At 44.9% G+C, this 14,600-nt stretch overlaps 2 protein-coding genes and 1 pseudogene across 2 annotated transcripts in view; 1 reads left to right on the forward strand and 2 right to left on the reverse strand.

The window, feature by feature from the left end:
* LOC102441079 (transcription initiation factor TFIID subunit 6-like) overlaps positions 1-70 on the forward strand; it is a 5,787-nt gene extending 5,717 nt beyond the window's left edge. Inside the window, 1 exon segment of the mRNA XM_014453505.1 lies at positions 62-70. Within this exon segment, the coding sequence (XP_014308991.1) occupies positions 62-70 (9 nt within the window).
* The window catches only part of SPATA5L1 (spermatogenesis associated 5 like 1), a 20,135-nt gene extending 17,481 nt beyond the window's left edge, over positions 1-2,654 (reverse strand). Inside the window, 4 exon segments of the mRNA XM_014453499.2 lie at positions 104-289; positions 1,488-1,999; positions 2,002-2,076; positions 2,079-2,654. Coding sequence (XP_014308985.1) covers positions 104-289; positions 1,488-1,999; positions 2,002-2,076; positions 2,079-2,580 — 1,275 coding nt within the window. The 5' untranslated portion in view covers positions 2,581-2,654.
* Positions 2,655-4,194: 1,540 nt separating this feature from the next.
* On the reverse strand, positions 4,195-5,054 carry LOC102437670 (annotated as a pseudogene).
* Positions 5,055-14,600: the final 9,546 nt, after the last annotated feature.

Here is a 14,600-nt window from a genome sequence, read left to right on the forward strand (position 1 = left end):
ACTTTCTTTTAGATATGGACAGCCACCCCTATTTATATATACTGTGTGTCTATCACATCAGTCAGCATAGAGAAAAATATCACTATATATCATGAGCATCTACCTTCTCACTGTGATGTAAAGCGTGTAGGGCAGCATCCCTACAGAGTGCGGTCAGGTCTGCGCCAACATAGCCAACTGTCATTTCTGCAAGGAGGCTCAAATCGACTTGACTGGAGATGGGCATCTTAGAAGTAATCACCTGAAGAATTGCCTTTCTTTGTTTAAAGGTGGGAGTCCCAATGACAACCTACATGCAAAGCAAAAAATAATGTTTGTAGTTTCAAATATTATTATTATTGTTAAATACTCACCCAGGATATTTTTATTGATTTTAAGAAAAGAGGCAGTGGGGGAGAGAGTGAGAAACACAGATGTGTGAGAGAAACATCGACTGATTGCATCCAGTGTCACCCTTCCCAGGGATCAAACCCACAACGTTGTGGGTGTCTGGGAAGATGCTCAACCAACTGAGCCACTCTGCCAGGTTAACATATTTCTTTATATCCTCACAAACATGTACAATAATTTAGTGAGCAAATTAGGAATTATTACTATGTACTCTTAAGCATACCTCAGATTCTGAACATATGAAAATCCTAATTTTCCAGAAGAGTAACCCTGGCTAAAAAGTTGCACAATGAAAATTACATATGTCATTTAACAAATTTTTATTTGTCATTTTTGAGACCGCACCAAATTCTAGGAGTCAGTGATACAACAATAAACCAGATAGTCTAGGGCCCAGTCCTTATGGAGCTGATTTGGGAAAGTGGTATTAGTTAGTGAAAGGACAAAATCCACTCAAGTTCAGACCAAATTAAGGTAAAAGTATGCAATTATCAACTGTCTCTTTAGAATCCTACCACAAAGTTCAAACATCACTTAAACACTATTCAAACTATTGAATAGAAATCAAGAATCAATTTAAGACTGAAGCCTATAAGACAGGTCAGCTTTGAATACTCCACCTTCCTTGGCAACTCGGGATAGGACGCTGGCATCCTCACAAGCAAGGAATAAATCCAGATGAGTTTATATCTGCTCCGATTTCGTTATTCCCTGCCTTCACCCTTTCATTTTATCACATTTATATTTCGAGGCTATCCTTTTACTTTAAATTCTCATTCTAAATTCATTAGAGTTTAATGCGCCTGTAAGCAAACCTACTTCCCCTAAAAAGCATTACCGGATTAGTATTCTTCTGCACAACAAAACTGTCCCCTAATGAGCACCTTGCTTCTCAGAACAATGTGACCCTGGAGAAACACGTCCTGCTTGCAGATCACATGTGGACAGAGAACCGAGGTGTTCTTTGCACGGCAAAGAGCCCCCCTCCAGCCTCACCGAGTTCCAAACCTAAATGGCAAAGGCCTCGGGGAAGCCAACCAGGGCCAGGAGAGGACGGGGTTCCAGGGGCAAGGGGGTAACTGGCCGCGCCTATTTACCTCTCGGTCAAATCTCCCAGGTCTGCGCAGCGCTGGGTCCAGTGCGTCTGGCCGGTTGGTGGCTCCCACCACCACCACCTCGCGGTCCCCGCTGAAGCCGTCTAGCAGCGTCAACACCTGGGCCACCACGCGGCTTTCGGGGGCCTGGTGCGCGTCGCCCCGCCGGGGGCACAGCGCGTCCACCTCGTCCAGGAAGAGGAGGGTGGGCCCGCGGGCGGCCAGCCCCTGCGCGCGCTGGAACACCCGCCGCACGTTCTCCTCCGTCTCCCCGGGCCGGGCGCCCTGCAGCGCGGGGGCGCTCACCGCCAGCAGCTCCGCGCCCGTCTCCCGGGCCACGGCCCGCACGAGCTGGGTCTTGCCCACTCCCGGGGGCCCCGCCAGGAGCACCCCGCGGGGCACTGACAGTCCCAGCGCGGCCAAGGTGCGGGGGTAGCGGAGCGGCAGGTGGAGGAGCTCCCGCAGCGAGTCGGCCGCCTCCGAAAGGGCCCCCAGCGGCACCTCGGGCTGCGGTGCGTTTGGGACGGAGGCGCCCCGCTGAGACTGATGAGGGTGTGAGGGGTGACCCACCCGGCCGGGTCCGGGGCGGGCACCCGCTGACGATGTGAAGGGCGGCCACCGGGCCCGGGATGCCGGGCGGAGCGGCCACCACGTGGCCCCGGGAGACCGGCCGGTTCCTCAGCAGCTCGTGCGCCGCCTCCAGCACCGCGGCTGGATTCGGGACCCAGGGCGCGCCCACCCGCTCGCGCAACTCCGGCCACACGGTGAGGCGCCGGAGGGGCGGGCAGGGCACCAGGCGGATGTGGCTCAGGCTGAGGCTCCCCCGGGACCCCGGCGTCCCGGCCGCCGATCTCGGGCTCGCGCACTGCGGATCCAGCTGCACAAACCCGTCCGCTCCGTCCCGCCGCGGCCAGGCGGTGCAGAGGCAGGAGCCGCCGTCCGGCAGCGAGATCTTCACCGCCGAGCCCAAGTGCGCGCCCAGGGCACGGAAGGCTGCCGGGCCCAGGCGGCAACGCTGGGTACCCCGGTCCCGAGTGTCTACGGGTAGGAGCTCTAAGATAGGCCCTTCGGGCAGGGGGCCTGGGTCGGGAGCCATGGCTCACGGAGGAACCTGGCCGAGGAAAGCGGGGTAGGAATTGCACCCGGGCCGGAAAGGCCTGCGCACCGAGCACCCGGCCGGAAGCAGGTGACGCGCATGCGCCAGGAGAGTCACCGGCCTCTGAGTGGAGGCCAAAAGGGCCAATCGCGAAGTTAGACGGTGATCTGGGTCTGGGGTGTAGTTTGTTGTGGTGTCGGGTTTGATGACGTACCGGCGATTCCATAGCTTTACGGGCAAATCGTTCCCGGCGTCTGGGAGGCAGCGGAAGCTAACTTCTCTCGGTCTCAGGTCTAATGACTCGGTGGTGTGGCGAGCCACCACCTGGCCGCTCTCCCGGGCTCTCCCGGAGCATCACCACCTGTGCCTTGAAGGTCAGCCTAGAGCAGTGGTTCTCAACCTCGGCTGCACAGTAGAATCACTTGGGAATCTTTTTAAAATCCTGTTACGGTGTTTTGGCCAGGTCCAAGCCTCGGACTAATGAAAGGACAGGGTCCTCTCATTGCCACGTGCAAGTCCCAGCTGGAGGGCAGGGCCCACCCAGCACAATCATAGCCAACGGCTGTGGTAGTAAGCTTGAACCTATGGTCCAAACAGGTGGCCCCACGTGCCTTGTGGTAGAGTTCGGGTGCATATAGTTGAGTGAGGTTGGAGCTCAGGAGAATGCTGTAAACAACGTGATCACGCCCCTACTTTGCCTCGTGGCATCTGCTATAAAATAAAGACACGGCTTGTGGGCGCTGTCGTTGTCTCCTCATCAGGGAGGCAGCGTCCCACCGAGACCCAGCTATTATTCTCTTGTCTGTCTTTTCCTTAATCCTTGGAAACCTCTCCTGTCCCCATAGGCACAGTATTTTGGAGTGCTTCGGTACGAATGTCTTAGGTGACTTGAGTACCTGAGAAATAACATCTTTGATGCCTTCGACAACCCGGGTTCCAACCTGTTTGGAAGGTTCAGGCTTGCCCTTCGCATAGAAAAGCGCCAGCATAGCGAGAGAGAAGCCCCGTGTAGCATTTTAAATCCCTTGACGAAGGGAAACCAGGCCATCCGACGTATTGTGGCACACCAATACATTCTATTCAGGTTCCTGATTTACTCCCTTTAATGTTCTTTGACAACAACTTAATTGTAACCTCTTCTATCCATGCGATACGTGATTATTGTCTATTTGGGGCACAGTAATACCAGTATTAGAGGTGATGCCTGTCTACATTAACCTCCCTGCTGTTCTCTTTCCACCTTTCCTCTCCTCTAGCCACAGGGAATGACTCTTATCAGCTGGAATACATTTCCTATCTTTTAAAATTCTGCACATCAGAAAGAGCTACAGATGTTCAAAATAAAAAATATGCCTTGTTGTTATCCTACTCACATCTCCGACCTCTATTTTTCCCACCTTCACGGCAATCCCAATTTTTTTTTATTTTTTGTTGTGTGTGTGTTTTTTGCATATGAAATTATCATTTTATGTCAAAGGAAAATCTCTCATGCAGACAACAGTACACGCCCTGCTACTTTAAAAAGGCTGACATATTACATTATCCCTCCCCTCTCCGTATCCCCCCCCTCCCCCCCTCCACCCGCACGCCCACCTCCATCCCTTGACAGGCTCACTGGCACTTTGGTGAACAAGCTGATTTCTCAGGACAAAGCCCCCTTTCCCTGAGCAAATGCACAGAAGCAGATGAAGGAGCAAATCCCAGAGGAAGGGGATGGCTGGGGGCCCAGGGCTCAGAACTTCAGCGGGATGACCGGCCAGTACTTGGGCCGCTTTCGGTCAAAGTGCTTGTTAAAGCTCAGCTGCACGGCGGCCTCCATGGCCTGGATCTTGGCAGCGCTGTCCCCGCACAAGCGCTTCATGTCGGCCCGGCGCCGCTCGCTGGGGCTCTCGGAGGGGGGCTCCACGGAGCGGCGTGTCTTGTAATACAGGTGGTGGTCGGCGTTCACATAGTCCTCCAGGCGCTGCGCGTCCAGCTGCTGCTGCCGCCGCTCGTCCCTGTGCCTCTCGGTCTCCGCAAAGTACTGGCGGAGCTCCTCCGTGATCTCCATGCTGCTCAGGTCGTACTCCACCCCAGCATCTGAGCCGGTCTCCGTCGCCTCCTCTGTGGACCAAGATTGGTCTTCGCTTGTGCTGTCATGAGGACGGTGCCCAGACCTTGGAGAAGGTGAATAACCACAGTGGGAGCCCTGGGAGGCCAAGTGATGGTCACAGAAGGACTGAGAAGATCCACCCTTCTTAGCATAAGAGCTCTGGGGAAGATCTCCCGGAGTGAAGTACCACGGAGAACTGAAATAAGACTTTATGGCCTTCAGATAGGCATTCTGGTGGCTTCGCATCCAAGCCACTGCTTGATGATAATGTTGCCAGTATCTTGCGTATACTGGATGACAAGAACAAGGCGTGGCAGTTCCTGATGATGCCGCCTTTGCTGCCATCTCTGATTGTGAAAGTCCGAATGGGCACTGAAACTCGTGGGCTCCTAGCTTGCTGGTCCTGGGCGGTGGGATCTGTGCAACTGCCGGAAGCCGGTCCACCCTTGCTGCTTGACACAGTCGCTGCAGGGAAGAAATATCTGCACAGCTTATGTTTCAAGGGACCTGGCGTATATGGCATATGTTTTGCTCCCCCTCTTAGCGCCATGTGTTTTAAACAGGACCACCTCCCCAAGAAAGGTTGTTTCCCCAGGTTAGGGATTAACAGGACTAAGGAAGAGAATAAATCAGTAAATCCCCCTAGTGTTACAGAAATACCATGTACTACTTATGAAGAACTTGGACTAAGACTGTTGGCAATAAATTTGGGACTTGTTGGGCCCACATCCCCAGGGGTCTGCCCACCAGGGAAAGCACCAAAGCCTATACCCCTGGAGGCCCACGGACACAGGGCAGTCCCAGGGAAGGCAAGCAGTGAGGCTGGGAGGACATAACCTTTACTGGGTAGGATAATCTCCTTCAGTCACTTCCTTGTAGCCTATCAGTAGAGCAGTGACCTTGGAATAGCCCTTGTAATGGAAACAGAGATTAACCTAGACAAGATTAAAATCAACAGAACTAGATAGAGACAGGATTTTTAGCAAAGGTCAGATAAGAAACAAGGAACTGTAGAACGTTACCCAAAACATACCATGATGTGATTATAGAGGCATGCCTATAGGATCAAATGGTATAAATGTAATAGGAGAATAAAGAGAGAACCTAGCTATGATGACCACCTGAATGCTGCCTCCGTGTCCTTCCTTCTTCACTGACTCCGTCCACACCTTTGGGAACCCCTGGACCTGCTGGGGCTGGACCCCAACATGCAACCCCAATTTATAAGATTTCAAAATTGAGATTGCAGATAGAGTGCTTAAGTTACTGGGGTGTTGTTGTTTTTCTACTTATGAAAATAGTTTACCCTTGAACAACACTAGAGTTAAGGGTACCAACACACACACTCAGTCAAAAATCATTGTATAACTTTTGTCAGCTCCAAAAACTTAACTGCTAATAGCTTATTGTTGGTCGGAAGTCTTACCAATAACATGAACACTTGATTAAGGTATTTTGTATGTTATATGCATTATAGGAAATAGTCACTTCACCCTTTCCCTAAAAGGTCCAGTTCTCACCTTAGAGCAACCAAGAATCCTGTTCCAGAGCCTTCAGCTCTTATCACACACTCTCAGCAGAACTATAACTGGCTTCCCCAGTCAGTGAGTGAAATCCACTGTGTCTCTTCAGACCATTGCAACACTATTATTTCAACTATCGTAATATCCACATATTATACTACTCATTAACATAGTCTTCTCTTTGTGGAAAATCAGTCTAATATGAGTTGTGTGGTTCTTTTTTAAAATTTGTTTTTAATAAATTTGGTGATTCTATGACCTGAAGAGTATCCATTAAAACACCAAAAGTTTGAACCACTAGGGGGAGTCCAGAACCATATAAGCCCAAAGGCTACAGGATTTTTGAGTTTAACATGTTCTCAACTATGGCTTCTATTAGATTGTCCCAAGATTTACACTGGATATATGAGATGATCTGTTGTCTCTATAGTTATTTACTTTCACATTAGTTTCTTCATGTCTCGGGCCATACAGAATTCACTTTCAAAGTTATAATTTAATTGCTGTATTGAATATCAAAATGAGACTCTCCCCCAATCCAAAATGTAGTGGTAGATCAATCTCCAAACAAACTGAATTTCTCTTGCTATAGCCTGGAAATAAGTATAGCCTTTAATTGTTTCAAATAGCCTCGCTAAACAATCTTTTGTGAGATTTTCCTAAAGAGATGCATTTAACAAACAGTTTATTTTTATTTCAGTGGCTATATTCAAGGTTATGATCTGTCTAATATTAGATTAACTATAAACATTCTTAATTATCAATAAGTCTAAAATTCAAAAGAAATAGTTGGGGAGGAGGGGAGCAAAGGGAAAATGGGAGATATCTATAATACTATCAACAAAAATACATTAAAAATAAATAAAAATACATTTTAAACAGAAACTGTTTCATTTTAGAATAATAATTGTACATTATTTGTCTGCCTTCCATATCAATAATATTACATATTATTATATTTCAGGCTATGAAATATACCATAATTGTGAAAAATCTAAAGAAAATGGTTAAGCCAGTAGCATGAGACATCTATAGATCCATGAATGCTAATCTTTCTTGTGCTTCCATTTTCATGTTATGCTCAACCCTAATATATTTGAATAGTAGCAATGGTTATGAGTTGCAATAGATAAGTACAGAGATTCATTTAACTACACTTAAAAATGATTTGCTTTATCTCAATATGTTCATACAGATATATCAAGTGACTTATTGCCAAAGATACCTCATATGCCAAGCAGATAGGACATTGTTTAAATTGTTCTTTAAAATGTTCCAGTTTTAGTTTTTCTCATATATCAAGGCAGAATTATACTTTACATGATACAGAATTGGGAAGGTGGGTGAATAGAGCCATCAGAAATCTTTGCTGAATTATAAATAACCTGCAGACTATTTCACAGATCATCATTTTGATAATCTGTTCTTATAGATTTTTCAGGAAATTTATTTCATCATTTTTTAGAAGTTAAGTCTTTTAAGAAAATTATCTCCCATGATATTGGTTCAACCTGTTCAACTAGTAAAAGTAATAACTGTCATGTATTTATTAAACAAATATTTATTGAATATCTACTTTGTGCTACTTACTGTACCAGAGACTAAGTATATGGTGGTTAAAAGAAATGTAACTCTGGAGAAACCAAGATGGTGGCATAGGTGAACACCTGAAATTGCTGCCTCCCACAACCACTTCAAAAATACAACTAAAAGACAAAATGGACATCACCCAGAACCACAGGAAGGCTGGCTGAGTGGAAATTCTACAACTAGAAAGAAAGAGAAAAGCACACTGAGACTCAGAGGAGGTGCAGGAGTAAAGTGCAGAGGTACGGAGGCGCGAGCATGGAAAGGGCTGGCAACTGAGGATGCGGTTGTCTTTTTCAATCGGGAGGGAGTCACAAGCTCCCGACTGCTCTGAACTCTAGTTCCAGGCGAGTCTCTGGGGATTCATACGGGGAGAAACTGGACTGTCTGGCATTGGGCGGAACTCGAGGGCGGCTTTCTCTCAGAGGTGCCTGCAGTGATTATCGCCCGAGGAACACTGAGACCTGGGCCTCTTAGGGCAGGGCTGAGGATCAGCCATAGCTGTTTGCTCTGCCCTGTTGATTCCCTGAGACCCCGCCCCACTCAAGCTGTGCCCCACCCAAGCTGCACGGAGAGGCTTTTGCATATGAATGGCTTGGCCCTTTGCAATCTAAAATTACCTAACAAACTGCAGCTGGGTCAGAGAGACCCAGAACATCCAAAAGAAGGCCTAAGGCCCCACAGCAGCTTGCATTGCTTCACAGCTGGGCCTCATCTGGGCACCTCCACACCCCAAACAAAGAAGAGGAATCTGCAGATCTCTCTGTAGCTCCTGCTGGGTAGCCTCAGGCAGAGGCTAAATTAGCACCTCCTTAGAGATCCATGAGCCAGTGTACCCAGTGGTCAGAGTGGGACCATCCAGATTACAACTCCTCAGATCCATAAGGGACACACTCAGGGGGGCAGACTCAGTGAGCACCAAAACCCCACTGAAGCAAGTCTTGCCCCAGAAGGGTGTCTCCAGCACAGAAGTTCTCCCACCATAGACACAGCTGATTCTCATAGCCAATTGGCCTGGAGTTCAATTCCTCCCAGTGATACCAACAACAATCAAGGCTTAACTACAACAAGACTGTGCACACAGCCCACAAAGGGGTGCACCAAGAGTGTCCACCTCAGGTAATTGGAGAGGCAGAGCCACTGGGTCCTATAGGACACCTAGCACAAAAAGCCACTCTGTCAACACAGGGAAGCAGCCAAAATGCGGAGACAAAGAAACAGGTCACAAATGACAGAAATGGAGGAAAGAAAACTACTGGATATAAAGTTCAAAACCACGGTTATAAGGTTTTTCAAGAATTTTCTAGAAACTGCCAATAAATTTAGTGAGACCCTCGATAAATCTAGTGAGTCCCTCGAGGTTATGAAAAAGGACCAACTAGAAATGAAGCATACACTGACTGAAATAAAGAATAATATACAGAGATCCAACAGCAGACTAGAGGATCCCAAGAATCAAGTCAAAGATTTGAAATACGAAGAAGCAAAAAACACCCAACCGGAAAAACAAAAATAAAAAAGAATCCAAAAAAAATGAAGATAGAGTAAGGAGCCTCTGGGACAACTTCAAGCGAACCAACATCCGAATTATAGGGGTGCCAGAAGAGAGAGAGCAAGATATTGAAAACCTATTTGAAGAAATAATGACAGAAAACTTCTCCTACCTGGTGAAAGAAATAAACTTACAAGTCCAGGAAGCACAGAGAACCCCAAACAAAAGGAATCCAAAGAGGACCACACTAAGACACATCATAATTAAAATGCCAAGGGCAAAAGACAAAGAGAGAATCTTAAAAGCAGCAAGAAAAAACAGTTAGTTACCTACAAAGGAGTACCCATATGATTGTCAGCTGATTTCTCAACAGAAACTATGCAGGCTAGAAGGGAGTGGCAAGAAATATTCAAAGTGATGAATAGCAAGAACCTACAACCAAGATTACTTTACCCAGCAAAGCTATCATTCAGAATTGAAGGTCAGATAAAGAGCTTCACAGATAAGAAAAAGCTAAAGGAGTTCATCACCACCAAACCTGTATTATATGAAATGCTGAAAGGTATCCTTTAAGAAGAGGAAGAAGAAGAAAAAGGTAAAGATAAAAATTGTGAACAACAAATACATATCTATCAACAAGTGAATCTAAAAATCAAGTGAATAAAAAATCTAATGAACAGAATAAACTGGTGAATATAATAGAATCAGGGGCATAGAAAGGGAGTGGACTGACAATTCTCGGGGGGGAAGGGGTGTGGGGGGTGCGGGAAGAGACTGGACAAAAATCGTGCACCTATGGATGAGGACAGTGGTGGGGGGGGGGTAAGGGCAGAGGGTGGGGTGGGAACTGGGTGGAGGGGAGCTATGGGGGGAAAAAAGAGGAACTGTAATAATCTGAACAATAAAGATTTAATAAAATAGTGCAATAAATAAATAAATAAATAAAAGAAATGTAACTCTGGTCTTCATAAAGTTTATAGTCTAGTGAGGAAGTCAGACATTAAAGGACTCAATAAGTGAATAAACCAGATAATTAAAGGTGATGAAATTGGGGAAAAATAAACAGAAAAGAGCTACTTTACACAGGGAAGCAGGGAAGGCCTCTCTGAGGAAGTGACATTTAATCTCAAACCTGAAGGGTGAGAAAGAGGGAGCCAAGCAGAAGAATTGGGGTGGGGGTCAGAGTACCAGTCAGGAAGAAAGGGTAGAACATGGTTGCTGTATTTAAGAAATTAAAAGAAAACCAGTTTTGTCTTTACCATACCTTTGGCACTTATATCCTATTTTTTTCTAATTGTTTTACACATGTAAAACAAGATGAACATTTTATTACTCTGCATAGATAGTTTAAAGATAGAAACTAACTTAAAAACATGTATCTGTGGTATACTTTACAGGAATCTAGTAGTGTGCTGGATTATAGTTGTGCTCAATAAATACTTGTTGGATGGAAATTAGGGATAGAGTCTGGCTATGTGGGTTAGATCTTGTTCTTCCCAGACACATCAGATGCTATTCAGGGCAGACTCAGGAAGACCTCAAGGTTAATCTTCAAGGAGGATGTCCTTGCTCCTGACTAAGGCCACCCTTCCTGCCACTTATTATTCATCTCTCCCTCTTTTGACATTTTAAAATTTCAGTTAAATCAAGCATTTACTAAAACTCTGTTAAAATTCAGTATTGTCACCATAATCATTGCTGATGTTCAAATACTGCATCTTAAGGTTGAATGTAACATGCAATTGGAAACCCATGTGCTGTTGACTTATCTACACATTCATCTTCCATTTTCCTACTATCAATAGGAATCCTTATCACTTTTATTGGATTATTGCAGCAGCCTCCTATCTAAACACCATCTCTCCAGTCTCTCCTCACATGACTACTATATTAATCCATCCAGGAAACTGCTGTGCTTTGACTCTACCTTCATAAATCTTAGGTTTTTCAAACAATCAAACTTGTCTAAGAGTGAACATAATATTATGTAAGATCTTATCTGGGAAACTGGGCCAGAAAGAAGTCCAGCATATATTCATACATTTTTACATCTAGTTGCAGTCTGTTTCTGTTGTCAGGCAATTATTTAATGTGACTTTATATTATCTCTCCAGTGAGATCTTTAAGTGATTTAGGAATTTGTACCACTCTTTTCTAATATTTTATAATTTTTGCTTCCCACTCCCTAAGATTAAGCAAAATACTAAATGCTTAATAATTAAATATGTCTGTTCTCTCCATTACTAGAGATTTGGTTGGAATTTAGGACAATGAGCTTGAATCTCAGAAAATCTGGTTTGACTATTACATTTGAGATATACTAGATCTGAGAATTCTAGTCTATCATAACAAATCCTAGAGCTTTCACACTCTAAAACTTGTCTAGGAGTAAGTAACCTAATCCTATATAATAAAAGGGTAATATGCAAATTGTCCCCTTGACCCAGAGTTCTACCAGTGGGCGGGGCTGACCCACCAACCGCCCGAGGCCCCTCCCCCGAGCCAGCCCCACCCTCGATCAGCCCCCCACACCCTTATTGGGGTCGGGGCCGGCCAGCCAACCTCCCACATCCCCTTGCCCCTTCAATCGGCCCCTGCCCAATCGGCCCCAGTTGGGGCGGGCCGGCCAGAACCCCACCCATGCACGAATTCGTGCACCAGGCCTGTAGTATTATATAAAATCTGGTCTTGAGGACTGAGCCAGAAAAAAGGCAGTCTACAGAAATGGGGAAGACACTATTTGAAAATGGTTTATTCATATTAATTCACTGGTATTTACTTCATCTAAGTTCCCTCTAGTCCAGTGATGGCGAACCTTTTGAGCTCGGTGTGCCAGCATTTAAAAAACCCTAACTTAACTCTGGTGTCGTGTCACATATAAAATTTTTTGATATTTGCAACCATAGTAAAACAAAGATTTATATTTTTGATATTTATTTTATATATTTAAATGCCATTTAACAAAGAAAAATCAACCAAAAAAATGAGTTCGCGTGTCACCTCTGACACGCGTGTCATAGGTTCGCCATCACTGCTCCAGTCCTTTGTTATACCCCTTCCAAGAATAGAATGAAAGCTTTAATTTCTATTTTCCAAGGCATCAAGAACAGGCAGAGGAGACAGAAATATCTTTGCTGCACCATTATATTTCACTGATTGGCAATGCCTTGCTGGAAGAGTATAAGACCTGAGAGAGAATAGAGAGAGGTCTCACAACCCTTTGGCCTCAAAATGGGAGGACTGACTCCAGAAGAAATTGATCCACTACGTTCCAAAGTAGCAAAACTGAAGATACAGGAAGATACACATTCTGAATCTTCTCAAGTAGAAAGGGAACTTTCTTTAAAATGATCACATTGTTCACATTATCTTGGTACTGAATAGTTCATTTGTCTGTTGAAATGAAGGTCACTGTTTCATTCCCACATCCAAAAACGTGTGGGAGTAGCCATGAATGCCTAGGCATTTTTCAGTGTTTTGTTTTTCTGTGGTGGGGGTTTTGTGTTTTTTATGAAACTTTTTTTCATGTTGTTCTGCTACTCCCATACCTTCAAACTTTTCTGACTTCAAGTAAACTCAGCATTTCATTACCATGAAGCAGTGTCTGACCTGCTTGTGTGCCATTGGGATGGAATCTAGGCAAACATACCACCTCTAAACAGAACTCATTGATTCTTCCTCGGGCTTTCCTCAGCTTGTAACCACCTCTTTTTGCATATGGCTTCATTTTGCCTTAAGGAGCTAGTCATTTTCCTGTCTTCCCTCTACTCCCTCCTGATTTTAAGAGTTGACATTGTGTGTTAGTCATCTGTAATCTTTCATTTTCCCAACAAGAGCTATTTCTTGACTTGCTGTGTGATCTTGAGCAATGCATCTAACCTTTCTAAGCCTGATTCTTATCCTATATAATAAAAGCCTAATATGTTAAGTGTCTGGTTGACCAGTCAACTGTTCAACCAATCAAAGCGTAATATGCTAATGATATGCTAAGGCTGCTCAACCTCTCGCTATGATGTGCACCGATCACCAGGGGACAGATGCTCCGACTGGTAGGTTAGCTTGCTGCTGGGACTGAGTGAGATGGACCAGACATGCCCTGGAGCCCTCCTGTGGTCCCTCCCCACTGACCAACCTCCTGAGTCCCTCCCTGGCCCTGATTGTGCACCAGTGGGGTCCCTCAGCCTGGCCTGCACCCTTTCACAATCTGGGACCCCTCAGGGGATGTCAGAGAGCCGGTTTTAGCCCAATCCCGCAGGCCAGGCTGAGGGACCCCACTGGTGCACGAATTCGTGCACGGGGCCTCTAGTAATCTATAAAATGGATTGTTATGAGGATTAAGTAACATACTATTATATTAATTGTCATTATTATTGCCTGCCTTGCAAGGATATCATGAGATAATTTATGGAAATTTCTTTTGAAAAGCAGGATGCTCTATTGATATGTAATATAAGGCTCTATTAAACAATATTAGCTATATCAGGCACAGTTCCAAGTGCTTTACATGTATGATCTCATTTAATCTGCCAAAACTTGGGAGGTTTAAATTATTATTTCTAATTTACAGATGAAGGAATTGAGGCACAGAATGGTTAACTAACTTCCCCAAGGTCACACAGCTAGTAAGTGGCAGAGCTAGGAATCAAAACCAGGTGGTCTGACTGGCTCCAAAGTTCCCACTCTGAACCACTACACTATATGCTGTGCTATAATCAAATTTGGGTTTACTGGTACGAGTTACATTCACTAGTTAACAATTATGTGACCTTAGGGAAAAGTTAAGACTCTAAATCTAATTTTCATCTTTCGTAAAAGGGATAAAAATAACCCCTACTTCATAGATTCATTTACTCAGCAAATATTTATTGAGCTCCTACTGTTTGCTATACTCCAATACCATGATGATTAAATTCATGTAAGACACTTGGCATACTACAGGCATATAGTAAGTGATCAATGATCACTATTATTTTAATTTGTAATAATAAGCCACTAACTTCTCTGATACATATTTCCTATTATTTGGCTAGAGATTATGTTCTATCATCACCATATAGCCATTTTCTACTGGTACCCTAATTCTATCTGAAACATTGTTGTGGCAGTGTTCCATAGGGTACTGCCTTGCAATACAAGTATCTCTCAGGGCTAAACAGACAAAATGCTTTAAATGGCTATTTTCTGATGCACAACTAAGGCATGTAAAATATGCTTACTACCAAGGAATTTGAAGTACGGTTGGTGAGTGTGAAGATATGAAGATCAAATACAATGACTTCTGGAAATGTATGATGAGGTCACCTTGGGAAATGAAATAGCCCCACAT

Source organism: Myotis lucifugus, unplaced genomic scaffold, assembly GCF_000147115.1.
Source record: "Myotis lucifugus unplaced genomic scaffold, Myoluc2.0 scaffold_23, whole genome shotgun sequence".
Lineage (NCBI taxonomy): Eukaryota > Metazoa > Chordata > Mammalia > Chiroptera > Vespertilionidae > Myotis > Myotis lucifugus.